At 54.9% G+C, this 26,101-nt stretch overlaps 1 protein-coding gene across 4 annotated transcripts in view; it reads left to right on the top strand.

Annotated features, from left to right (window-relative positions):
• Nucleotides 1-928: 928 nt before the first annotated feature.
• The window catches only part of ARHGAP23 (Rho GTPase activating protein 23), a 93,700-nt gene continuing 68,527 nt past the window's right edge, over nt 929-26,101 (top strand). For 3 of the 4 annotated variants that reach the window (XM_008012934.3, XM_008012931.3, XM_008012936.3), the window contains exon 1: nt 9,733-9,848. In XM_008012934.3, coding sequence (XP_008011125.3) covers nt 9,786-9,848 — 63 coding nt within the window. In that variant the 5' untranslated portion in view covers nt 9,733-9,785. Of the gene's footprint in view, nt 1,031-9,732; nt 9,849-26,101 lie in introns of those variants that run through there. The other variant, XM_008012932.3, reaches the window with a different exon arrangement.

The following is a 26,101-nucleotide window of genomic DNA, read 5'->3' as shown; positions in this document are numbered from 1 at the left end:
CTCTCACGTGGCCATTTATGTGATGCCCCCCTCAGTTTGCCCTGCCTTGTCAGAGGCAGAACAGAGGGCAGTGGGTGGTCAGGAGCCACCCCGATGGAGGGTGTCAGAGGGCGAAGGTGTCTTTTTGCCATCTCCTTGGTCTTCACCAGAGCGGGTGGCCCCACTGCCCACACATTAGGTTCTTGAGTAGTATCTGGGGGTTCAGATCCCCCTTCTCTGGGAGTGGATCAACAGATCAGCCCCCTCCTCCTGCTTGGCAAGTGCCAGGAACACGGCTCACTGGGTGGGCAACAGGAATCCCCATCTCTTTTTCCCACACTCAGCCAAGGGCCTCAGAACACCTTCAGCTGTAGGCTGGGTGTGGGCAACAGCTCCCTGTTCCCACAGCGATCTCGAGGCGGGGATGGCACAGTCTGCCTGCATCCCAGTGCTCTGGGTGTCTCCGGCCTCTGCTGTCAGTCACCCCCTGCAGCGGGTCGTCAGCCCGGTCGTCAGCCTGGTCTGGGCCATGGGATCAGCTCTGTTGCCAAGGTGCGGTGAGACCGCGGGCAAGCCCCTCTCTGGCCCCTGTAGCATGAGGTGGGGTCCTTCTGACTCGGATGAGCCTCAGGAATGAGGAAAGGGGCTTCCCTTGCAAGGGTCTCCTCTCCCCTAGCAGCGCCCCCAGGACTGGCAGAACAGGGGGTGCAGGAGCGGGCGAGCCCGGGATGTGCGCGGGTCGGGTGCGCGTTGTGTGTGTGTTCGAGTGTGTGCGTGCGTGCGATTGTGCAGTTGCGTGTGAGCGCGTGTGCTTGCCGGTGCGCGGTGCTGCCACCGGCCGGGCGGGGTGAGGAGGGGAGGGGGCGGGCTGAGGGGCGGGGCCGGCGGGGCGGGGCCGGGAGGGGGCTCGGGCGCTGACACCAGGCGCTCCTTGCTCTTGGCGGTCGCCGGGTGCAGCTGCCCGGACAGGGCGCATGGAGGGGCCGCCTCCGCCTGCGCCCCCCGGGGCCGGCGCGGCGAGGACGGCATAGCAGGGCCCAGCATGGAGCAGGTGAGCGGGCGCTGGGCGTGGGTGCGCTGCCGAGAGCGGAGGGAGGGCTGCGGACGTTGTGACCCAGCAAGGTGGGCTCGTCGAGCGCCAGGGGCCGCCACCGAGGGAGGGGTTGGGGCAATGGAGCTCCGGTCGGGGCGGGGGCTCTGGGGGAGGGATGGGACTGATGTGACACAGAGCTCACACACACACACACACACACACACACACACTAGTACTCCCCTATCACTGACACCCAGGGAGGCGTGTGCAGAGGACACCTCTCTCCCCACCCCTTTCCAGAAAGAGATCACCCACGCTAAGAAACCCCCATCCCCACTTGGTAAGGGTACAGCCCCTGCTCCCTGAACCCAAGCCCAAGAAGGCTACAGGCTCTGCAGAACGAAGAAGTGGGTGGGCTCTGTGCCATATGACTACTGGTTCGTTGACCCCCAGTCCTTCCTGGTGGGACCTCAAGATACACTGCTCCCCTCCCCCTACACATCAAGGGGTTTCTTCCATCCCAGCTCCCCCCCTTTCCCAGTCACAGCAGCTGCAGCAGCTGCTGCCACCATTTCATGTCAGTGAAAAGATGGGGTGGGCTAGGAGGTTTTCTCCAAATGCACCCCAAAGGCAGAGTTGCAGCCCCAGCCAGGTTTTAGGAGGTGGGTGATGCCTTCCTTTCACACAGGCTCCATCAGACTACACTGAGTGTGGGCTGGGCTCAGCGGGCGGGGATGAAGACCCGCTCTGGTCAGAGTTCTCATTCCCTCACGGAGCTCAGCAAATCCCAGACAAGCCGGGCCAGTCCCCTTTGGTGAGCAAGGGGCTCTATCCTGATTTGCAGCCCCCTGATCTAAGACAGGCCAGCAGCCTGATGGGGGGCAGAGTGAGGGGGCTGCTCCAGGGGTTGCCTTACTCCCTTCCCAACCCCCACTTGGGGTGAGGTCTCGGGTTGGGTGTGGAGAGGTGGGGTGGGTTTTCTGTCTGGGGTATGCCTTTCAGTGCTCAGCGCCCTAACTCCCCTCTTTTCCTGGCCCAGGCTTTTTGGGGCTGTTCTGCTTAAAGCAGTGGCTGGGGGCCCTGGCTCTGACACCCTCCCCTCCAGGCTGAGCACAGGCCCCCTGTCACTCTGGCAGAGGACCCATGGGTGGCCTGTGATGGTGGTGAGGAGAGGGGTGAGGAAGAGTGGAGAGTGAGGAGTCAGGGGGAGATAGAGTCTGCGGAAGGGGTGACCCTAAGTTTTGGGGGGCTGGAGAGGGGCAGTGGGAGGCATAAAGTGCTCTGGGCATCCTCCCTGGGCTGGGCGTGAGTCTGGGGCGGGGCTGTGGCTGGTCCAGTTTCCAGGCCTGTTTGGCATCTTGGGCATTAATTTAAATGGCCAATGGCAGCTCCCCAGAGCACCAGGCCTGGCTGCTATTGTCATTACTGACTGAACACAAAAATAGTGGTAGGGCGGGGAGGGAGGGAAGAGTAGTAAATGCCACTGAATTGCTCACTGTAAAATGGCTAATTTTACGTTATGTGAATTTCACCTGGATTTTTTTAAATAGGAGGGGCAGGGCTAGGGGCCACTACTACTTCCTGTCTAGAGAATCCTAAATGCATCTCACCAGGCCTGCAGCTCAGCCTGAGTTGTTCCTCCAAATAGCCCATCTGCCCATCACTGGCCTTCATCAGCCCTCTGGAACTGTTCTGGGAATCAGCCACTTCCCCTTTCCCAGAGGACAGACCAGAGCCTGCTCCCCTGTCGCCTCCCCTGGGAGGAGAAGCATCAAGGGGAGTAAGGACATTGGGCTTCTGCCCTTGGCTCCATTACAGAATCACTGGGAAGCCTTAGACATTCATCCTCTCTGGGCTGCTGTGAAATCTGCCAGCTATGCCGAGTGGTGGCTTCTTGGTCCTTTCTAGTCCTAGGACACCTCTGCCAAGCACAGCAGCTCGGCGTGTCCCCTGGACTGTGAGGTCTCTGCCCACAGACATGGACTTTGATGATCGGCACACTCTCCGAGGTGCCTAGGCTGATGTGGTTAACGCCCAGCTTTCTGGATGCGCCGGAAGCATGGTGTGTGTGGAGTGCGTCTGAAATCAGAGCTTCTTTCATTGCACCAGGGGAAGCTCCTATTTTAAGTTTCCCATGTGCTGAGCCCTCTTGTAAAGCAAAGAATCCTTTTATAGTGTGTGAGCCGCCGATGTGTCTGTTTGGTATGTGTGGATTTTGGCATGGAGGGCTTCCTTAAAGGGGAGCATGCCTGGAATCTCTCACGGGGGCTGGAACTGCTGGGTGGGGTGAGTGCCAGGACTGAGGGGCTTGCCTCACTGTGGTCAGTCCCGCCCCTCTTTTCTCCTCATCTGACTCCCAACACTCCCGCCCAGGGCTGGCTCAGGGCCAGACAGAGGAGAGGGGAGCAGCTGCGGGGGGATTTCCAGAGCTTCGACGGGGAGGTGGGAGCCTCCTCTCTAATCCCTTCCCCTTCGCTTCCTCTCTCTTCCCTTCCTCTATGTTCCCCTTCTTTCCTCTTTGCTCCTTTCCTTCCTCCCTTCCAGAAGGGCAAAATGGAGATAGGGAGGAGGGTGGGTCCCATGTGCAGTGATGTGTAGGGACCAGGTGGGGCTAGGCAGGGCCTGGGAGCCTGGAGCAGAAGCAGGAAGAATTGAAAAGCCCTACGTAGAACCGCAGAATTTAGCATCCTGAGCTGGAATGAACTCCCTGGCCTGACCCTTCCCAGAGGGATCATTTGATAGAAAGAGCAACATCAGACTTCGGCTGGAATCCTGAATCCCAGCTGGGGGATCTTGGAAAAGCTACTTAGCCTCTCTGGGCCTGTTTCCTCATTTACATAGCGGGGCTGATAATCCCCACCTTAGTGTGGTCATGGGGACTACATGAAATAATGTTTATAAAGAGCTTGGCACATAGTGGGTGCTCAACGTCTTTTAATTCCTTTCCTCTCTGTCTTGGTGTTTGCAAGCCCCTGCTGAGCAACAGCATGGTTTTTGTAAGGCATCTTTGAGCCTTGCGCACACTCACTTATACACATGGTCCATGCCACTGGCCTTCCCTGATGGGGTGTTACAGAGTGAAGAGCCTTCTGGGCTGCATTTCCCAAACCTGGTTTCCCTAAAGATGGCCAGTTCAGAGTGGCAGGGGTAGATTTTTCTGTCAGCCACCTCCTGCCCTGACATGGGGCCTCGCTGGGCGTGGATTGCTTACCCTGCTGCCAGCCCAGAGAAACCGCAGCCTCTTGCTCCCACCGTAGCCAGCTGTCCAGAGGTTTCCTGCGTAGGCCCCAGCTGCTTGGCAGATTACCAGAGCTCTTTGGCCCCAGCCTGGCCACGAGTCTTCAGCCTCCCTCCCCGAGGGGTGTTCAGGTGGGATTCTTCTCACAGGATTCCCGGGGGACCTGACACCAGGGATGAGTGGGAACTGGCATCATCTTGAGTGGACCATTGCACTACCCACCATCATTAAAGATGCTCAATGAGGTTCATTCTATGGGATGTCTGGGGCTGTGGCCAGTGCCTGCGCCCCACCCTCTCCCTCCTTTCTCTGACATTTGCTAGTAAGGGCTTTGAGGTCTAGGACAAACCCTGCCTGCCTCCCAAGATCCCTTCTTCCTCCCCTAGTCAGTGGAGGCTCCTTCTTGTTTTGCTCAACATTGTGCTTGCACCACCATCTCAGCACCATACCAGGCACCCTTTGCTGTGTTTGTTGCCCTCCGTGGAATATAGGGACGGTTCCCTCCCCACCACCCAACACAGCAGTTTGCATGGACTAGGTGCTCAATAATTTTTTTTTTTTTTTTTTTTTTTTTTTGAGAGGATATCCTGCTCTGTCACCCAGGCTGGAGTGCAGCGGCACAATCCCGGCTCACTGCAGCCTCTGCCTCCAGGGTTCAAGTGATTCTCCTGCTTCAGCCTCCCAAGTAGCTGAGACTACAGGCACGTGCCACCATGCCCAGCTAATTTTTTGTTTTTGCTTTTTGTTTTTTTTGAAACAGAGTCTCGCTCTATCACCCAGGCTGGAGTGCAGTGGCATGATCTCAGCTCACTGTAACCTCCATCTCCCCAGTTCAAGCGATTCTCCTGCCTCAGCCTCCTGAGTAGCTGGGATTACAGGCACACACCACCATACCCAACTAAGTTTTTGTATTTTTAGTAGAGATGGGATTTCACCATGTTGGCCAGGCTGGTCTTGAACTCTTGACCTCAAGTGATCTGCCCTCCTCGGCCTGCCAAAGTGCTGGGATTACAGATGTGAGCCACTGCGCCTGGCCAATAAATATCTTTTGACTTGATTAAATGTGGCCCCTCTCCCTTTGGAGATACAAACTGGGGTGGGGATGTTGCCTGTAGGGGACAAGTAGAGGACCTGGGGGTTGAAGCCATGAAAGTGCAAGAACTGCTGTCCCCTCTAGCCCTGCCCTGCCGTCCTTCTCCACCAGGGGATGCTCTTTCCCCTTTGGTGGAAGGGCCTGAACTGGGGCCAGGTGTAGGTGCCCGTGCCCCATAACCCACCTTTCATACATTATAGTTTTTCCTTTTCAGCTCACCGAGTTTTTCAGATTCTTTGTCAAATGTGAGCCTCAAATCAGAGGCAGACCGAGAAGGCCTTATTGTTTTCATCTTACAGAGGGTGAAACTGAGGTTCTGAGAATGTACTTGTTCTCAAAAGTCATACAAAAGCCTCCCCGGGGGCGGGGAGGGTGCAGCACGAACTTGAACCAAGGTCTTCAGACTCTTGATTCGGTGCTCTTTTGAGGACATCATAAACCCAGGTTCCTCCTCTGGAGCCCCGGCCTCCAGATACTTTTTCCTCCAGTCCGCTCATCATGCCTTCCTTGTGTCCCCTCCGGCTCTCTCTCCTTAGCACCTGCTCCTCAACCCAACAGCCTGCTGACGTCTTCCCCACCCAAACAGACACCTGCCTTGTCCACACCCACCTGTGCCGCCCGCCTGTCCCTTCCTGTTAATGCTCAGTGGGCAGATTCCACTCCCTCCTCCCTGGGGCTCCTCCTCCCTGCATAGTCTGACCCCCACACCCACTGGCCCCCGAGGCTGCTGTCTCTACCCCACACAGTGCTGCCTTCTCTGGTTGCCTGCTTCCTCCCAGTCCTTGTTACCTCCTCCTTCTCTGCCTACTCCTAGGCCAGGGTTCCTCCCACTCCTCACTCTCCCTGGAGAATCTGAACCACACCCCTGGTCTCAGGGACTACCAGAGTCTCTAACTCAAGCCTCTCTTCCAGAAGATAGGACCCAGGGTTTAAGCAGCCTGTCACAATTCCACCAGCCTCACAGCCTGATGGTTAAGTGTGTGGATCCTGGAGCCCAAATGCCTGGGTTCAAATCCTGTGTGGCCTTGGGTAAGATACTTGAGTTCTCTGGGCCTCATTTTCCTTATCCATAGAATGAGGATTGAGATCTGTTTCACAGGCCTTCATGAGGCTTAACTGGGATCACACATACAAAAGACTTTGTGCCTGGCTTGTCCCCTCTCTCTGTGAACACCCTAGACAACCTGGTATTCCAAGCCTTGGCCTTGCCCTGGACTCTTCCATTTCCTTCCTCCTGCTCACCAAGTCCCAGAGCCTCTGTTGTTTGTGGCTCCTGCCCCTTGCCTTGGTATATTTCTCCCAGAATCCCCTTGCCTGCCGCCCTCCATTCCTGTTCCCCTTACGTGCCATGGTGGCCATGGCAAAATCGATGCTTCAGCTCCCTGCCCCAAACCAGGCTAGCCTGGAAGCACCTCTGGGCAGCTCCTCCACCATCACACCCCTGCCTGTGTTTCCTTCCTCATCCCTCCATGCTTCCTGCCCACAGGCACCCTCCACTTGGCCCCAGCCACAATGCCGATGCCGGAGCCTGCTCTCTCCTGCCTCCCTGGTTCACCCTAAGCATCCCTCTCCCTGGAGTGCCTTTTTCCCTACTCCCACCCTCCCCTGCCCCATCCATGAAGCCCAAGAAGCTCAAGGCACCTCCTGGGGAAGCCTCCTCTGCTTCTCCAGCCGAATGTTGAATGTGCTCCTGTGCTGGCAGTTCTTTAGAGTCACAATTGGAGAAGACCCAGGCCCCTCAAGGGAAGGATCTAGGCCTCACCTCTGTATTCCCAGGGTCAACTACCCCACCCCCTCGTCTCCTCTACCCCCTCACATAGTAGACCTTTGTGAATGAAGGATGGTGATTGGGCTGGGGAAGGAATTTGGAAAGAGGGGGAGTATGAGAAGGGTCCTCAATGAGGGAGACTCTCCCCATGTTGGGCTCAATGGCTCCAAACCCCAAAAAAGAGGGTACAGGAATACGGTGGGTGCTGGGGCGGATGGCAGGATGCATGAAGTGAGACCCGGAGTGTGGAGAGAGGAAAGGGAGCCGGAATGGAGAGGAAGGTGAGGAGGAAGAGCGGCTAGAGAAGATGGATGGGGTGGGCTGGGACAGGGTGGGGGTGCAGGTCAAGGTACAGGAAGAGGTGGGAAGGGCGGCAGGGTGGGGAGAGAGCCGCACTTTCTGGGAAGTGGGAGCCGGTGGGGGAGGCTCTGCAGTGCATTGTGGAGGGAGGAATTCGCCTGGCCTGCCGGTCAGTGTGAGCTCATTTCCTCTCACCCCCTCCTGCAGGGTCTGAGGGCATCAGGTTCTGGAAAAAGTGAGCCAGGGGCACCCCAGGGCCACCACCCTCCCTCCTCCCCCATGGCCTCAGTTCAGTCTGATTTCAGATGCCAACCCTTCCCCCTCACAGAGAGAACCCTTTATCCTGGGAGGAAAGGACCTCTGAGCCAAGGTGGCAACAAGTGTTGGACCACTGGAGCTACAGGACAGAAAGAGGCAGCAACAAGGACCTGGTTGAAAGTTAAGCAAGAAAATCCAGGGAGTATGACAGATTACAGTTAGACAGCAGGAAGGACTTTCCAGAAGTGGAGGCTAATTCTGGCTGCACATGAGCTTGATGAAAAGGGATGAGGAAGGGAGAGGAATCATTTAACAGCCCCTCCATTATTATGAAACAGAATCCCTTTCTCTTGACCACCAGGGGATTTAAAATACATTAAATGAAGCATATGATCTAAAATCCAGTCAGAATCTCATTCCTCAGGTTCACAGGAGTAGGGATGGCCTAATTGTTGTCTGGGGCACCCCAACCCCTCTAAGACCTGAGTTCCCAACCCTGATCAAGGGTAAAAGGGTGGGGGTTGGGGCTGCTTGGCTCTCAGGGATCTCCTTGTCCAAGGAAGGTGGTAACTCCAGCAGGCAGAGCTGGCCTTCCCGCTTTCACTGCCTCCTCTCTCCAAGTCCTATTTTATCCTCTGCCTTCTTTTCTACATAATCTGGGGAAAGGAATATGGAAGCCACTTCAACTGCAAAAGGCATGGGAAAGAGGTAAGCATAAGCTGTAGGAAGTAAGAAGCAGGAAGAATGGGAGTTAGATAGTAGAAATAATTTTCTAGCTATTTTCTAGAAATGAAGGACAAGGCCAGGTGTGGTGGCTCACGCCTATAATCCCAGCACTTTGGGAGGCTGAGGCAGGCGGATATCACTGGAGGTCAGGAGTTCGAGACCAGCCTGGCCATCCTGGTGAAACCCTATCTCTACCAAAATACAAAAGTTAGCTGGCGGTGTGGCATGGGCCTGTAGTCCCAGCTACTTGGGGAGGCTGAGGCAGGAGGATCGTTTGAACCTGGGGGGGGCGGAGGTTTCAGTGAGCCTAGATCTTGCCACTGTATGCCAGCCTGGGTGACAGAGTGAGACCCTGCCTCAAAAAAAAAAAAAAAAAAAGAAAGAAAGACAGACAGACAGAAGGACTGTCCCTCCCTGGACTGTCAGGGGTTGGGCTGGAGGGGGTCCTTCTGGGGGACAAGGAAAGAAGCTGGCTGAGGACCAGAGCATCTCTTTAGGCTGAGGTCAGAGTGAAGCCAGGAAGGGTGGCTGTGGGGTGCTGGTGACTGGGAGCCTCTGCTGTCACTGCTGTTCACTGCAGAGCAGGACTGTGGGCTGGCCCCATGGCCTGAGCCCTGGGACAGGCTGGGTGGGGGTCAGAAGGGCTGGGGCACCTGCCAGCCTCTCTTCTATCCTCGACTCCCCTGCCTCTCTGGGATCCTGGGCTGAGACTCTGGCTGGGAGGGGCTTACCCTACACTGAGGGGTATCCCGTCTCCCCGCCCCCTGCACTAAATCTGCCCTCCTGTCTCAATGTCTAGGGGTCTCTAAAGGGAAGAAGGCCTCTAAGCCTTTTTCTGTCTCCCCCTCTTTCTGATCCTGGGTCTCCTCATCTTTGTTTCTCACCTTTTCTGCCTCTCTCTGCGCTGTCTCTATCTTGTCTCTCCCTTTCTCATTCTTTCTGGGTCTCTGGATCTCTGTTTCTGACCATCTCTGGCTGGCTGTTTCTCTTTGCTTCCCTCTCCCTCCCTCCCTGTCCCTGTGCTAGTTCTGGGTTCGGTGCCCTTGTCCTCTTTCCTGGGCCTGGATGGCCCTCTATCTGGGCCGGTCCCTTGGAGGCCGGGAAGGCGTCTCCTGGAGACCGCCTCTTTCCCCAGGCTGGGCTCTGACGTTCAACTCTCAGGCAGCCCTCGTGCCTGCCTCAGCCCAGTTGCCGGTCTGTGGCCCTTGAGCGAGGCCACCGGCTCACCCCGAAGGGAGCGCGGGGTGGGTGGTGGGAAGGGGGAGGAGCGAGGGGGCGGACCCCGGGGGGGAGCCACAACGCGCTGGGCCCCGCCCCCGGCCCCGCCCCTCCCGGGTCCCTGCCGGCGCCCCCAGCAGTGCCCTGGCCACAGAGCCGCCGCTGCCACCCGATGAATGGAGTCGCCTTCTGCCTGGTCGGGATCCCGCCCCGCCCGGAGCCCCGGCCCCCACAGGTGAGGGCGCTGGGCCAGGGAAGTGGGCGGGGCCGGTAGCTGCTGGGGAGCGGGCGGCCAGGCCGGGGTCGCTGCGACCCCGCTCGCCCTGCACAGCCTGGGGCGCACGGTGGGAGCGGGCACCGCGGGCACCGGTGCGGGGAGCTTCAGCTGGTGGCAGGCCCGGGAGGGGGCTCGAGCCAGAGCTGTCCGGGATAGAGGGGCGGGAAGGAGGAAGGTAGGCAAGGGACCGGGACGGGCACGGGGCTGCCAGGGCAGGGGGCACAGACCAGGGTGGCGGTGCCAGGCCCCCAGCGGCTGGGCAGCGGGGGCGGGAGGCCCGCGGCTTTTGTCCGGGTTTGTCAGGCGGGGCGCCTGCCGCCGTTTCCTCTGCCCGAGTTTTCGTTTTCCGTTGGCGAGGCCCGGCACAGCTGGAGGGAGAGGGAGTGGGGGAGGGGGTTCCCGTAGCGGGACGTCCTCCCCCAAGGCGTCCGGACACCCCCTCCCCGCGCCACACTCGCCCCCTGCCGGGTCGGACTGCCGGACGGGTTGCCAGGCATGGTTCCGCCGCCCTCCTGGGTCCTGGGGAAGTTATAGACACCAGGCCTGGGACCCCCGGCTCTGCCGGCGCGGCTGCCCTCCCCTCTGCACTCTCCGACCGGCTGTGGGTGGGTCAAAGCGCGGGGTGCCAGGGGCATTACTCAGCGCTGGGCTGCTCTGCTTGGGTTCTTTCATCTGCCAGCTGCTGAGTCTGGGGAGGGGCCAGCAGGGGCCTCCCAGCCCCATCCCCCATTAGGGTCATTCTCTTACCTCTGAGCCTGGCTGCCCGCCCTGCAGCAGCACCCCAGCAGGCCTCCCTGCTCCTAAGTTGAAGGGTTGAACACTGTCAGGTCAACAGTTTCCTTGAGCTCGGAAAAGAAATTCCCTGAGGTCCAGGTTGAGGTCAAGGCCTGGGCTGAGGCCTGTTCCTCTTTAGACAGGGCTGAAAGACTTGGGGACTCTCCTCCCCAGCTTTCCCAGCAGTGTTGAAGGTGGGATCTGCTGCTTGCAACTCTTTCAGAGACTGGTGTGTTCCTTGGTTGCTGGATGTGTTCAGTTCTCCCTCAATCTGCATCTCTCCCGGACTCCCTTCAGCCAAAGTGTGTTTCCTAATTATGAACTTGAAATTCAGGATGGACGGGGCGGTGGGGGTGGAGGTCATTAAGCATGAGTCCCTTGGATTCAGTCCCCCACCAACAACACATACTTCATCTCTATCCCCTGCACCCCTCTCTGTCTCCACCCCAACCCTGCAGCCTAGCTGGGGGTGAGTGGCTTTTGATCCCATGTGGTTCTCCCCTCTGCCAGGGCAACAGACCCCATTCCCCAAAGTGACGGCTCTCACTGCCATGTACTCATTGGCATGCGATTTGAATTTCGATTATATAACCAGTCATTTCGCCTCCAAAGGCAGCCCAAAGGTCCCCAGCCCCAGTGTCTTCCACTTGCCCACAGTGTGGTTGGGTCCACCCCAAGGTGGCTGGGAATTCCAAGATCCTGCACCTGAGGCCCTGACCTCTTCTTGGGAACCGTGGGAGCAGTAAATCCTCTACATTCAATGCTGGATTCAAAGGCCTCAATAATAATAAACAGGAAGAATGGGAGTGGGCAGGGTAGGTGTTGGTGTCCCATTTCACAGAGAGGGTCTGAGCCTACGTAGTGAGAGTGCCCAGGCAAGAACCCAGGACACTTGAAGGTAGTCAGGGCACAAGATGAAGCTTGGGGAGTAAAGCTATTAGGAAGGTGTCTGACTACAGCAATGGGTCAGGCTTGTGTGGATCCCAACCCAAGCAGAGAAGGACTGGATGGGGGGAAGAGGCCCTGTGCTTGTGCCCCTCTCCTCGGGCTGACCTTGGGCTCATGGGGAAGAAGTGCAGCGTTCTTGGCATGGCTGGGAGTGGGAGTGAGGGAGGGTGCTGGTTCTGAGCAGAACAGTGCAGGAGTGGGTAGTAGATTGCTTCATCCTTCATTGCAGGGATACTCAGAAGGACTTCTTGATGTGCAAGGTTAAAAGAGACTACAAAGCAGCAGTGTGGAAGAAGTTACAATGTGAGGGACTGCAGTTAGATACTCAGGAGAACTTCTAGGGAGGGGCTTGTGACCCGCAGCATCCCAGGCTAGCCATGCAGGGAAGTTTCCAGCAGTATAGTGGGTCAGGTGGATTCTTGTAAGTTGGATTCCAATGTAGAAATCTGGAGATGGTCATTGGAGATATCAAATATGCCAGCAAATATATTCAAATGAGCATTGGTGCCTGGAAACAAAAAATGTGTTTTTAAGGAAGGGGAGTTGCTTTCACAGTGTAGCTCATAGTTAATACACAGACAGCAAAAACTCCTGGCCAGGATTTATAAAAACTACCTCATTTGATCCTCACAATACCACTAAGAGGTAGATACCATTATTATCCCCATTTTACAGTTGAGGACACTGAGGCACAGACAGCTAATATTGCAGCCCAAATCACACCCCCAGTGCCCTGTGGAGCCAGAGTAGGAACATGGCAGTCTGGCTCCAGGGTCTTGCTCTCACCCTCACTATCTGGCTTCTCAGGACCTGCTGTGTCCCGCTGTCACTCCCACCCCAAATCTGTATCCATTTTGTACAGAGCCCAAGATCAAGGTCAGCATCTGGCTGGATTACAGCTTGGTTGCTTGTCTTCTGTTCTATTTCTTTACTCCTCCAATCTTTCCCACCCTGCGCCATGCCAGCCTATAGCACTCGGCCAGGGCTCCGTTCACTGGTGTTTTCCTTCCAAAGGGGCATCAAGCCCTGCTCTGTTGGCTGCAGGGGTTCAAAGGTGAGATATTGGCTTGGTAAGGGATTTGGACAAAGCCCGGCTTTAATGATCCTGCTCTCACCATCTCAGGAGAGAGACATGAATAGGGCCTGTGGGAGCTGGTGCTGCCTTTCCCCTAGCACCCCACACCCCCTTCAAACAACCCGCCTTTAGATCCAGGCCCCCCTGTTTCTTGTGAAATTGTGCCAGTTTGTCAGCAGGGCAGTACCAGTCTGCGCCAGGCGGGCATCTCCTCCCCGACTGCCTCAGTGGGACATCAGGCTGAGATGGCCTTGGGGCTGGACTTTGGGGAGATTTTAAAGCCCTTTTGGGGTGGGGTGTATTTACCACCTGTCAGAGTGGGTGAGGACCAAAGGGGTCATCATGTCCAACTCTCTTAGGCTACAGTGGGGAAACAGACTGGGGAGTGCCCAAGGTCCCTCAGCCTTGGCGGACAAGGACCCATCTTCTGACTCCCAGCTCCCAGGCCATGCCTTTCCCTCTGTGGTTGGTTCTGTCCTTCGTGGCCCCCTCAGTGCAGGGTTCTTGGACTGGGCTCCAAGAGGGAGAGGGGAGGGCAGGGAGGAGCAGGGATGAGTGGACAATGTGTCCTGTTCATCTCTGTGTCCCCAGTGGCCAGCACAGAGCCTGGCACAGAGCAGTTCTCCATAAATGTTTGTGAAGTGCAAACCAGGGAACAGCCCCGCCTGTGGCCTCCCAGGGCGCCCCATGCTCAGCTCTACCCCTGACACTGTGATGGTCCATCTCATTTCCATCTACCCCACCAGACAGGAGTTATTTGAGGCCAAGAAGAATAATAGTAGCAACTCCTTCCATAGTGCTTACCTCTATGTTGGTATATTACCATCACCCCACTTGACAGATTAAGAAACTGACACAGGCTGGGTACAGTGGCTCACAACTGTAATCCCAGCACTTTAGGAGGCTGAGATGGGCAGATCACCTGAGGTCAAGAGTTCAAGACCAACCTGGCCAACATGGTGAAACCCCGTCTCTACTAAAAACACAAAAAATTAGCCAGGTGTGGTGATGCACACCTGTACTTCCAGCTACTTGGGAGGCTGAGACAGGAGAATTGCCTGAACTGGGCAGGCAGAGGTTGCAGTGAGCCGAGATCGCGCCATTGAACTCCAGCCTGGGTGACAAGAGTGAAACTCCTTCTCAAAAAAAAAAAAAAAAAAAAAGAAAGAAACTGACACAAAGAGATACCATAGCTTCCAAAGTCCACCCAGCAAGTAAGTGGCAGAGCTGAAGAGTTGGCCATGTTCTTAACCCCATTCCAAGGGGCCCCAGAGGTGTCATGTTTGTCTCGGTGTCCACAGAGCCTGGCATATAGCAAGTCCTCAGATAATGTTTGTAGACCAAATGACTGAATTCACGAATAATGCTATTACGTTGGCCATGAAGTAAAAAGATTGAAAAAAAAAAAAAAGAATTAATTCATGACTAATGGGACAGTGTGTACGGAAAAACCACAGACTTCTATAGCCTATCCCTTTGGAAGTGGGGGTGCTGGGGCCTTGGGAAGGTGGCTTGGAGGTGTATCACGCTTTGTTTTCTCCCAACAGTGCCTGAGCCAAACCTAGAGAGGAAGGGAAGGTCCACTCGCCCACACCGAAGCATGGCAGGGGTCACCAGGGGCTTCCCCAGTCTTCGGCTTCTCTTTGGCTCTCCCTCCCTCTCTTGTTCCCTCAGAGTTCTGAGGGGTCAGTGCTGAAGAAAGAGCACGTGGGAAAAAAACTACAGGTTGGAATCAAGAGGCCTGTTTATTTTTCACCTCTCTGGCCCTGAGATGTTCAGCTCAATGCATCACTTTGTGGTGGAAGATTCTGTCCTTTTGAAGTTGCAGGGTTAGACAGAGCCTGGTTTGGGGCACGGCCTGTCCTAACTATCAATTCTCTATCTCTCACAGAAAGGGTGTTGGTGCCGGGCACAGAGGCTCACACCTGTAATCCCATCACTTTGGGAGGCCAAGGTAGGAGGATTGCTTGGACTCAGGAGTTTGAGACCAGCCTGGGCGACATAGGGAGACCCAATACCTACAGAACATTTTTAAAAATTAACTGGGTCCAGGAGCAGTGGCTGACACCTATAATCCCAGCACTTTGGGAGGCCAAGGCGAGTGGATCACCTGAGGTCAGGAGTTTGAGACCAGCCTGGCCAACATGGTGAAACACTGTCTCTACTAAAAGTACAAAATTGGCTGGGCGAAGTGGCTCACACCTGTAGTCTCACCTACTTGGAAGGCTGAGGCAGGACAATCGCTTGAACCCGGGAGAGGGAGATTGCAGTGGGCCAAGATCATGCCATTGCACTCCAGACTGAATGACAAGAGCAAAATGTAGTCTAAAACAAAAACAAAAACAAAAACAAAAAACCATAGCTGAGCATGTAGTCCCAGCTACTCAGGTAGTGGAGGTGGGAAAATCACTTGAGCTGGAGGGTTCGAGTCTGCGGTGAGCCGTGACTGCACCACTGCACTCCAGCCTGGGCAACATAATGAGACCCTGTCTCAAAAAACAAAACAAAACAAAACAAAACAAAACAAAGAAGAGCGAGAAGGGAGTGTTGGATTTCTGGCCACCTCCCTCCATTCCTAAACCTTAGGTCCAGGGACATCTGAAACCTCCTCAAAGCCCTGTGCACCTAGGCAGATGACCTCTTGCCCTCTGACCCCCTCTGCTCCCCATTTGTTGGTTTGAATTAAGACTAGTCAGGAGACTGGGCGCGGTGGCTCATACCTGTAATCCCAGCACTTTGGGAGGCCGAGGCGGGCAGATCACGAGGTCAGGAGATCGAGACCATCCTGGCTGACATGGCGAAACCCCATCTCTACTAAAAATACAAAAAATCAGCCAGGTGTGGTGGCGGGTGCCTGTGGTCCCAGCTACTTGGGAGGCTGAGGCAGGAGAATGGCGTGAACCCGGGAGGTGGAGGTTGCAGTGAGCTGAAATCGCGCCACTGCACTCCAGCCTGGGCAACAGAGCGACACTCTGTTTCAAAAAAAAAAAAAAAAAGAACTAGTTAGTCACTATCTGTAGGCCACACCTCATCTACTGAAAAAGGCTGGGGAGGAGCTGGCTAGAAAAAAAGAGGACCCCGAGGGAGATATGGTCCACCATTTAATCTAGACAGGCCAATCATGGGAGCTACGAGGTCTGAGCCTGGCATGACCCTCAGTTCGTTGGGAGGCAGGAGCATCCTCAGGTAGAGTATATGGGCTTTGCCTGCCTTCAGCCTGCTGAGATCCAAATTTTAGATGTACTCCTTGTTCACTGTGTGCCTTTGGTCAAGTTGCTACATTGTTTTAGCCTCGGTTTTCTTTTATTCTTTTGAGGCAGGGTCTCATTCTGTTGCTCAGGCTGGAGTGCAGTGGTGTGAGCTTGGTGCACTACAGCCTTGAACTCCTGGGATCAAGTGAGCCTCCCTCCTCAGCCTCCTGAGTAGTTGAGACTACAGGTGCATGCCACCATGCCCAGCTAAGTTTTCTATTTTTGTATTTTTTTATAGAGACAGGGTTTGCCATGTTGCCCAGACTGGTCTCAAACTCCTGGACTCAAGCAATCCCTGCACTTTGGCCTCCCAAAGTGTAGGGATTACAGGTGTGAGCCACCACACCTGGCTGGTTTTCTTATCCCTGAAATAATCCCTCAAAATTATGGAGAGGGCTAAATGAGGTAATATTGGTAAAGTGGCTGAGATTTAGTCATCTCAATTATTGGTAGCAACTATTATTAAAAAAACAATCAATGGATAGAAAGGAGAACAATGCACTTTTGGCTCAGTAAAAAGTACTGACCTTTATGGTCAGAGTAATCTAAAGAGAAAGTGATCTGCCTCTGGAGGTAATGAGGCCCCCATCACTGGAGGTGCAATGAGGTCTAGGCAAGCACAGGCTGGAGAATGATATGCACTAGAGAGAATTCAGGAAAGCCTTGGCACAGGAAACTTTCTGGGCCCTGCTTTGGCATCAGCACTATATGATAAGAAATTAGAGGAGCAGGTGAATCCTACTTCCTACTGTGAGGCACTGGGGAGAGCGGGCAGAGATGTCCCCAGCCTCTGGGAACGTCAGGGGTTGGCTGCTATGGCTGGGACTGTGAGGCTCCTCAGAGGATAGGTAGTCCTGAGAGGCTGCCTGGAGGAGGACTGCAAGGGTGGGTATGGTTCTGATAGGTGGGAAAAGGTGGGATTGTATTCTAGGCCCAGGAAGGGCTTGGTGGCTAAGGAACAGAGAGGGTCCTGGGACACTGGTCCTAAAGTTGGCCCTAGGGTTGGGTCATCATCCTCGTGCCTCAGCCTCCTGAGTAGCTGGGATTACAGGTGCACCACCATGCCTGGCAAATGATTTTATTTTTGTAGAGACAAGGTTTCAGCATGTTGGCCAGGCTGGTCTCGAACTCCTGACCTCAGGTGATCCGCCTGCCTCAGCCTCCCGAAGTGCTGGGATTACCAGCTTGAGCCACCGCACCCAGCTGGGTTTCATCATTCTGGGTGCCCAAGGGGTTTGGGTGTATGGCGGTGGCGGTGGGGAAACTGGTAATTCCCTGTCCCGCCAATCCCCCAGCTTCTCCTGGAGGAGGAGCCAGGGCTACTCCCGGTGGCAAGGAGCCCGGGCCCGTAAGGAGCGGAACTGGGGAAAGAAAGACTTCTTATGCCCAGTGCATTTGGGGGCGTCCGGGGGTCGGGGAACAGTGGGGCCTTTGTCCCCAGCCGCCGGGAATCTGGCCGAGGAGTTGGCCCTGGGTCTGGCTAGGCCCTCGGCAGGCAGGTCCTTTTTGCAGTGACCCTTTCAAAGCTCGGCCTGAATCCCCGGGAGGAGAGACAGCGTGGGGCGGGACATGGGGATGACCGAGACCCACAGGCCAAGGCCTGAGGGACAGAAACAGACCTGCCTTGGCCTCTCGGGGTGGGGAAGCTGGTGGGAGGTGTGTGGGCCGGAGGAATGTGCTGGGCTGCGGGACCGCATGGGAGCCATGTGGGAGGATAACCACTCAAGGGGCCTTAGCCCCAAGTTGGGGTCCACCTAGGGAGGGGCCAAGTTCATTCTGGCCGGAGAGTGTTTCTGTCTCCAATCTGACTTCTGTCTGGCTCTGTTTTCCTGCATCAACAGCTGCTTCTTCCTTTCTGATTTTCCCAAAAGTGTGAGAGCTTGGAAAGAATCGGGTGTGGGCGCCAGACTCAGAGCTCTTGGCAGGAGGGAGAGGTGGGGACCTAGGCAATCTAGAGCTTTTCCTGATCCTGAGAGTCCCCAAAGGCTGGAGGGAGAGGCTCCCCCATAGAGTCTCCCTTAGGCTCAAGGTGGAGGAACTCTGTCTTGTTCCCAAAAAGGGACAGAAGGAGGAGGAAAGCTATCCAGAGAGGGGACGTCTTCCTTTGTTTTAGCTGGAGGAATATCAGGGGCCACCCTCCTTCCCTGTCTCTCCATTTGCCTCATGGGGAAACTGAGGCCTAGAGAAAGGACAGTCCAAGGGGATAGAGCAAAGAAGAAAGGACCAGCAAGAGTGGAAGGAAGCCAGCCCTGTGCGGTTAGGACTGTAGGGACTATGGTGGCTCACGCCTGTAGTCCCAGCTACTCGGGAGGCTGAGGCAGGAGGATCGCTTGAGAGGATGGATGCCAGGTGGGAGGAGGAAGGGGCCTCGGGTTGTTGAGTTGTCATAAGAGGGTTATAGAGAAGTGCTCAGAGTTCCTTCAGCTCTGACCTGCGGTGATTCCATGAAAAGAAGGAGAAGAAGGAGTGGTTCCTGCTGGTGAGTTCCCAAGGTCCAAGTAGAAAGGCGGACCCCAGGCTTTTGGACTGAGCAATGCACAGGGGAGTGTTTGGCGGCCCAAGAGAGAATCTTGCCCCTGCTCTGATGCTGTTTCTACTTCTTGCCCCGGAACCCGATCTCTCTTTGGCCTCAAGGCACTCTCTGTACTAGGGAAGATTTTTGTTGTTTTTGAGACAGAGTCTCGCTCTGTCACCCAGACTGCAGTGCATGGCACAATCTCGGCTCACTGCAACCTCTCCCAGGTTCAAGCGATTCTCCTGCCTCTGCCTCCCGAGTAGTTGGGATGACAGGCACCCACTTTTAGTAGAGATGGGCTTTCGCCGTGTTGGTCAGGCTGGTCTTGAACTCCTGACCTCAGGTGATCTGCCTGCCTCAGCCTCCCAGAGTGTTGGGATTACAGGTGTGAGCCACTGCGCCTGGCCTGGGAAGATTCTTATAAATCTTCCTTTCCTCTTCTGGAGGTGTGGGCCTGGGCTCCTCCCCAAGAGAGCGGAGGAGGGGGTGGAGGCCCCAGGTTGCGATGGAAGCTGTCTGCGCACTGTATCTTGCAGTGGCATCGCAGAGCTGAACTTCATTAGCTCTAATGAAGCCTTGGCACTGTGCCCCTCCCACACAGCACCTAGATGTTTCAAGGAAGGCGAGGGGGACAACTGAGGTTGGGTCCAGAGCCCAGGAGATGGTGCGGTGGGCAGGGGGAATGTTTGCAAGAGGGGAGGGTAGGAGGCAGAAAATGGGGACCACACAACCAGGCCGGGGTTGCCAAAGTGAGAGAGAAACAGCTCCTCTTCCTTCCGCACTGGGACCTTTGTCTTCTCCAGTGGCCTAGAGGCCTAGGTACCCCAGTGCTAGGGAAAGCTTATCTGAGAGACAGGGCGTGGTCTGGGGATGCTGAGGATATTCCCAGGCCTGGCTTGCATAGAGCGCCCCTCCTGCTCTCTCCGTAATTTCAGCCCGGGGCAGGAGAACGACCTGACCCCAGCATGGGAGGCCCAGGGCTCGGGAAAGTCCGGCAGTGGGCTGGAGCCGAATCGAACCCGCTGTCGGTGGTGATTGGTGCTTGCTTGCTCTCTGCGTTCCAGGCTTTCTCTTGGGACCTGGATGAATGAGACACAACCCTGCCCTCAAGGGCCTCCTTGTCTGCTTTTCCTACCGCCCAAAAGCCAGACAAAAAGTCTCCACAAAGATTGTATAACCACGAGTTCTAAGATTTGCATCCACCCGATCTACCAGTACCAAACACCCCTCAGGGACCCCCTGCCAAAAATATTAATGTAAAAATGGCCCAGTCTGACTGGGGAGATGGACCTGCAGCCTACACAAGCTAGTGTCTTCACCATGGTAATCATTGGAGAGTGAATGTGGTCACAAAGACGTTAACAGGAATTTAAAGCTGGAAGCCGGAAGCTGGGTAGAATTGCCATAGGGATTTGTTAAAAACCAGTTGGTGATATGATTAATCTCCTTTCTTTCATCTCCTGTTTCCAAATCTATCATTAACCTGAGGATTCTATAGTGAAATCCTTTTTGATAGATTTTTCAAGTGCCGTCATAAGGGGGATGTATAATTACAGATGCAACAACTGAGACCTGGAGTGGGCAAATAACTTCACTCAAGGTCACCAAGCATCAAATTTCAAGCTGGGCCAGGCTCGGTGGCTCACACCTGTAATCCCAGAGACTTGGGAGGCTTCCACAGGAGGATTGCTTGAAGCCAGGAATTTTTTTTTTTTTTTTGAGAGAGAGGGTTTTGCTCTGTCACCCAGGCTGAAGTGCAGTGGCACAATCAGGCACACGCTACCATGCTTGGCTAATTTTTTTGTAGTGGTGGGGGTCTCCGTATGTTGCCTAGGCTGGTCTTGAACTCCTGAGCTCAAGTGATCCTCCTGCCTTGGTTTCCCAAAGTGTTGGGATTACAGGCATGAGCCAGAGGTCAAGAATTTGAGACCAACACTGGCAACATAGCAAGACCCTGTCTCTAAAAAATTAGCCAGGTGTGGTGGTGCACACCTGTAGTCCCAGCTACTTGGGAGGCTGAGTTGGGAAGATTGCTTGAGTTCAGGAGTTCGAGGCTACAGTGAGTTATAATTGCACCGCTGTACTCCAGCCTGGGTAACAGAGCAAGGCCCTATCCACCCTCACCCCCCCAAAAAAATTAAAGCTGGGTCTTTCAGAATCCTAGGTCTGTCATTGTTGTGACTGCTATATTCTCTGACAACGAAGAGCTGGGAGGACACCCCTCACCCAGGGAAGGTAGACCCTCTTCCCCACAGCTGGGCCCTGAAATCCAAGCAAAGGCTGGCATAACGAAGGGGTGGGGAGGACAGATGTAATGGGTGGTGGGTGCAGAGAGATGTAGATTAAGTTCTGCTTCTCTGTGTCTTCTGTGATTCAGTGTGGAGTCTGGGTTTGCTCGTGAGTGGCGTGGGGGACCCCAGGGCTCTGTCAATGAACATGGCTGAGCCCCTGCCTCCTCCAAAGATGCTCCAGCTCTCAGGGGAAGGCTTCACTGTGGGGAGATGAGGCTTACCAAAGCTTGAAAGATATTTGCTGGGGCTGGGCGCAGTGGCTCACGCCTGTAATCCCAGCACTTTGAGAGGCCAAGGCAGGCAAATCACGAGGTCAAGAGATCGAGACCATCCTGGCCAATATGGTGAAACCCCGTCTCTACTAAAGATACAAAAATTAGCTGGGCGTGGTGGCATGTGCCTGTAGTCCCAGCTACTCGGGGGGCTGAGTCAGGAGAATCACTTAAACCCGGGAGGTGAAGGTTGCAGTGAGCCAAGATTGCGCCACCGCACTCCAGCCTAGAGACAGAGTGAGACCCCGTCTCAAAGAAAAAAAAAATGTTTGCTGGGACAAGAAAGGGATGGAGGAGAAGGGAGAGAAGGGCATGCCAGGTAGAGGGACCCAGCGTTAGCACAGGCAAGGAGGCATGAACCAGCCTGGCCTCTTAAGAGATAGATGAGTACAAGGCTCAGAGTACAGGGAGGAGGTCAAGTCGGCAAGGCCAATGAGACCAGATCCCGCCCCTTCCCTCCCCCATCAGGGCATATCCCTCATGCCATGCTAGGAACCTGACTTGCTCCCATAGCTACTTCAGAGCCACACAAGGGTCTGGGGCAGTGGAGGCAGCAGACCAGGTGAAAGAAGATGGGAGATGAAACTGGAGGTACAGTTGGAAGGGCAGGATAAGAGTGGAATATGTTGGCTGGGCACAGTGGCTCACGCCTGTAATCCCAGCACTTTGGGAGGCTGAGACTGGTGGATCATCTGAGGTCGGGAGTTCGAGACCAGCCTGACCAACATGGAGAAACTCCGTCTCTACTAAAAATACAAAATTAGCCAGGAGTGGTGGCTCATACTACCACAGTAGCTATAATCCCAGCTACTCAGGAAGGCTGAGGCAGGAGAATCGCTTGAACCTGGGAGGCAGAGGTTGCAGTGAGCCGAGATAGCACTTTTGCACCCCAGCCTGGGCAACAAGAGCGAAACTCCGTGTCAAAATAAAAAAATAAATAAATATAAAAATAAAAATACAAAAATTACCTGGGCGTAGTGGCAGGTGCCTGTAAATCCCAGCTACTTGGGAGGCTGAAGCAGGAGAATCGTTTGAACCTGGGAGGCGGAGGTTGCAGTGAGCCGAGATCGCACCACAGCACTCCAGCCTGGACGACAGAGTGAGACTCTGTCTAAAAAAAAAAAGAAAGAATGGGAATATGTCACCCTCTCCCCCTTTCCAGAAACTTGCTGTGCCGTCTCTCCCTTGTCTAGAAGGGCCTTCTCTGCCTTTTCGATTTCTCCAACTCCTGTTCCTCTTTCAATGCCCAATTCAAATATCTTCTGTAAAACCTCCCTCCACTACTCAAATATATGGCGACTTCCTCCTCTGCGCGCTAGACCTTGTGCCCCGCGAGGATAGGGACTTTGTCTCGTTCACTGCTCTATATCCAGCTTCTAGGCCAGGCCCTGTTAGAACGCTGCTGACTGATGAACTGAGTGTTCCCACAGCACTCGGCACTGCATTGTCCACCAATAATAATAACAATGGGAGTATTGGTTATAGCAAACATGTATTGCAGCCCTCAGGGCCAGACACTGCTGTGCTGAGCACTTTGCACACACCGTCTCTTTAATCTGTACAACAATCCCATGGGCGATGGATTATCTCTATTTAATATCTGTGGAAACAGAAGCTCAGGGAGGTTGGTAACTTGTCCAGTGACATACAGATAGGAAGTGGGCCTGAGTCAGAATTCAAACCAGCTTCCTCTGAATCCTGCTTAGGAACTTTTTTTTTTGAGACCAAGTCTTGCTCTGTCGCCCAGGCTGGAGTGCAATGGCACGATCTCTGCTCACTGCAACCTCTTCCTCCCGGGTTCAAGCGATTCTCCTGCCTCAGCCTCTTGAGTACCTGGGACTATAGGCACGCGCCACTGCATCTGGCCACTTTTTGTTTTTGGTAGAGAAAAGGTTTCACCATGTTGGCCAAGCTCGTCCCTAACCCCTGGCTTCAAGTGATCCTCCAACCTCGGCCTCCTAAAGTGCTGGGATTACAGGCATGAGCCACTGTGCCCAGGTTCTGCTTAGGAACTTTTAGACACTATGCCCTACAGCACCTTCATTTGCTGCATGTCTGTCTCTTTGGTTTTATAAAATCAGGGACTGCTTTTGTTAATTTTTGAAAATCCTCGGACTATGGAACTGATTTGTTAAGCAACTTCTACATGCCAGACACTCAACGTTGAGTCCTCTCCAGGACCCAGTTTACAGCTGAAGAGACTGAGGCATGGAGAGGGAAAGGACTTGACCAAGGTCATGCAGTTGGGACCCGAAACCTGGCCTCTGACTCATCTTCCCTTGTGTCACTGCTCCCCCTAGCCCAGTGCCAGGCCATTGGTGGTACCCAGTGAACAGTCCTAGAATGAAAGAAAGAGGAACCAGCTCTGAAGGTGACTGCTTTCTTTGGGGGCACACAAGGGGCCGGACGGGGGCCATTAACTGGGCCTCCAGCCCCTAAGCCCAATGTGTGTCCCGCCGGGATCACTGATGAGGAGAGGGATCTAGAGGCCGGGACTGGGGATGTTGTAATTTCCAGGTGCCCAGCTGTCTGTCAGACCTGGGAGCTCCAAAGAGGAGAGGCTGACCTGGTTCCGGGGTGGTCAGGGATGGTGTCTGGGGCAGGCAGAGCCTTACCACGACCTTTAGAGGCCTCCAGAGGCTACACAGCATCAGTGGGATTTTGGCCACTGGTGACCAGAAGGGACCTCCAAGCCTGGGAAATGCAGCTACCGGGGCTGCAGTGCGGATGGGCAGAGGACCTGGGTTGTGCTGCAGGCTGGGCACTGCCTTTTGCTGAGTGACCATTCAGCCTATGCTCCCAGCCCCACAGAGATCCACCAATCAGACCTGCCTGCTGCTGTGTATTTGCATCTCATTTGCGTGACAACACCCCTTGCTCTGTCCCCGAGTGTGCCTCCTCAGCTCATGCCCCATTCCCCATTTCAGGCCCCCTGTGCAGAGCTCCCATGGGAGGGGCAGAAAGGCCCACCTGGGCTGCCAGCCTGCTGCACTATTCATAGCTCAGGGCTGGCGTACTTCACATACTTGACGTTTCTCATGTCTGGCTGGCCCGAGGCCCCTCTGTTGTCTTCCCCTCCCTCCCCTCTTCTCTTTTTTCCCCTTCCCCTCCTCCCTCCTCTCAACTAATCTTCCTGAAATCTACAGATGTCCAAGTCCCTTGTCATGGAAGAGCCCACATAGGGAAACTGAGGCCCCAGAGAGGGCGGGGCCTGGAGGGAGAAACCGGTGGTAATGAGGGGCATAATGAGGTGGCTGAGTCTGGGCTCTGCCCGTATTTTCAATCCTGAGCTGACGTTAGCTGTGGCACCATGGCAGATTCCTTAGCTTGCTAAGTTAGACAAGCATTTCAGAAAGTCAAGACCTGGAGGGTAAGGGTTGAGTCAAGGGAAAAAGGGGATGGGGAGGGGGCAGGCAGGCACTGTATTATAGTCCAGGGAGAGGGGAACTTGGATGCAGGGAGCAGGCCCTGAGTCTCAGGACAAGGGTTTGGCACATTGCAGAACCCACGAGGAGGGCTCGTGGCTGGAGTGTGGCCAGCTGGGGTGAGGGCACAGAGCTGCAAAGAGGATTGAAGCAGCTCCCCCTTTTCTCCCCACCCCTTTCTCCCCCGCTCCTTTTTTTTGAGCTTGGATCTGGCTCCATCGCCTAGGCTAGAGTACAGTGGCACAATCATGGCTCACTGCAGCCTTGAACTCTTGGCTCAAGCAATCCTCCCACCTCAGCCTCCCAAGTAGCTGGGACTACAGGCGTGCCCCATGGCGCCTGGCTAATTTTTATTTTTATTTTTGTGGAGATGGGGTCTTACCATGTTGACCAGGCTGCTCTCAAACTCCTGGGCTCGAGGGATCCTCCTGCCTCTGTCTCCCCAAGTTCTGTGATTACAGGCATGAGCCACCGCGCCCGGCCCCCCTTTCTTCTTTATTCCAGCACCCCCGACTTCTGGATCTGGTTCTCTCTGAGGAAGGGGTGGGGATATAAAAAGACAAAGATCTGAAGCAGTCCCTGCCTCTACTAGACCCCTCCTGGGGACAGGGTTCTGGTTACCCCTAACTCTCTGAGGAAAGGCTCATTCATTCCTCAACATTCAGAAACAGTGTGCAGAGCACCCACCCTGGGCCAGGAGCCAGGGATCTGACCACCAGCAAAGCAGACATGGCCCTTGCCTTCCAGGACCCACAGCCCTGTGGGGAGATGTTGGTCAAAATAAGCTCATAAATAAACAGACACTGACAAGAGGGTGCACAGGTAACTGACCTGGTCTGGGGCCAGAGGAGGTGTGCCTGGGGAAGTGACATTTTTGCTAAGAGCAACAGGGTGGGGAGGAGTGAATCAGGGCATGGGTTACATTCCAGAAGCAGCATGTGCAAAGGACCTGCGGCTGGAAAGGTGCCTGGTCTTCACAGGAGCTGGAAGGAGGCCAGGGTGGCCAGAGCATAGAGGAAGAGGGCGTGGTGGGTGTGGGGACCAAGGCGCGTCCCACAAGGCCTGGTGGTCATAATATTAAAATAATTAATCTGGACTGTCAGATACCAGAGAGGTGACCGCCACTTAGAGCAGGGCAATGGTGTGATGAAGTGAGCAGACTCCAGAGACATCTAGGAAGCAGAGTCTGCTCCAATGCGGGGATGGAGGGCTGGGGCCATAACACCTAATTCTTGGTTCTCAGCCACTTTGTCAGGCTGCTATCCCTGTCTTCATTTTATAGCTGAAGAAATAAGGAAAACTGAGTGACCTTGAGTGATGATCTTGAGGTCACACAGCCAGAAAAGGGTCAGGGCCAGTACCAATGGCAAGTGTGGTCTTCACTCTGTGTTAGCCTTCTTGATGCCGGGACAGTGGTCACTTTCTCACCAGCCTCCCTGTCCCCACGCCTCAGTGCCCCTGCAGGTCACCCCAGCATTCCCTGCCTAGCATCCGACCCAGTGGAGAGCCAGGAGTTCCAGGTGGTGGGTGCTGTGTGCCACCTTTATTTCCAGAGGTTGTTCTGCTGTTAAATGAGTTAGTGCATTTAACAGCAGCATGCCTGGAGTACAGTCAGCACTCAACAAGCACTCATGACTGTGTGGCTGTTGTCCTGTCCCCG

This window comes from Chlorocebus sabaeus, chromosome 16 (genome assembly GCF_047675955.1).
Source record: "Chlorocebus sabaeus isolate Y175 chromosome 16, mChlSab1.0.hap1, whole genome shotgun sequence".
In the NCBI taxonomy this organism is placed as follows: Eukaryota; Metazoa; Chordata; class Mammalia; order Primates; family Cercopithecidae; genus Chlorocebus; species Chlorocebus sabaeus.
The sequence above is the reverse complement of the archived record's forward strand: the minus strand, read 5'-3'. Positions and strand labels throughout refer to the sequence as shown.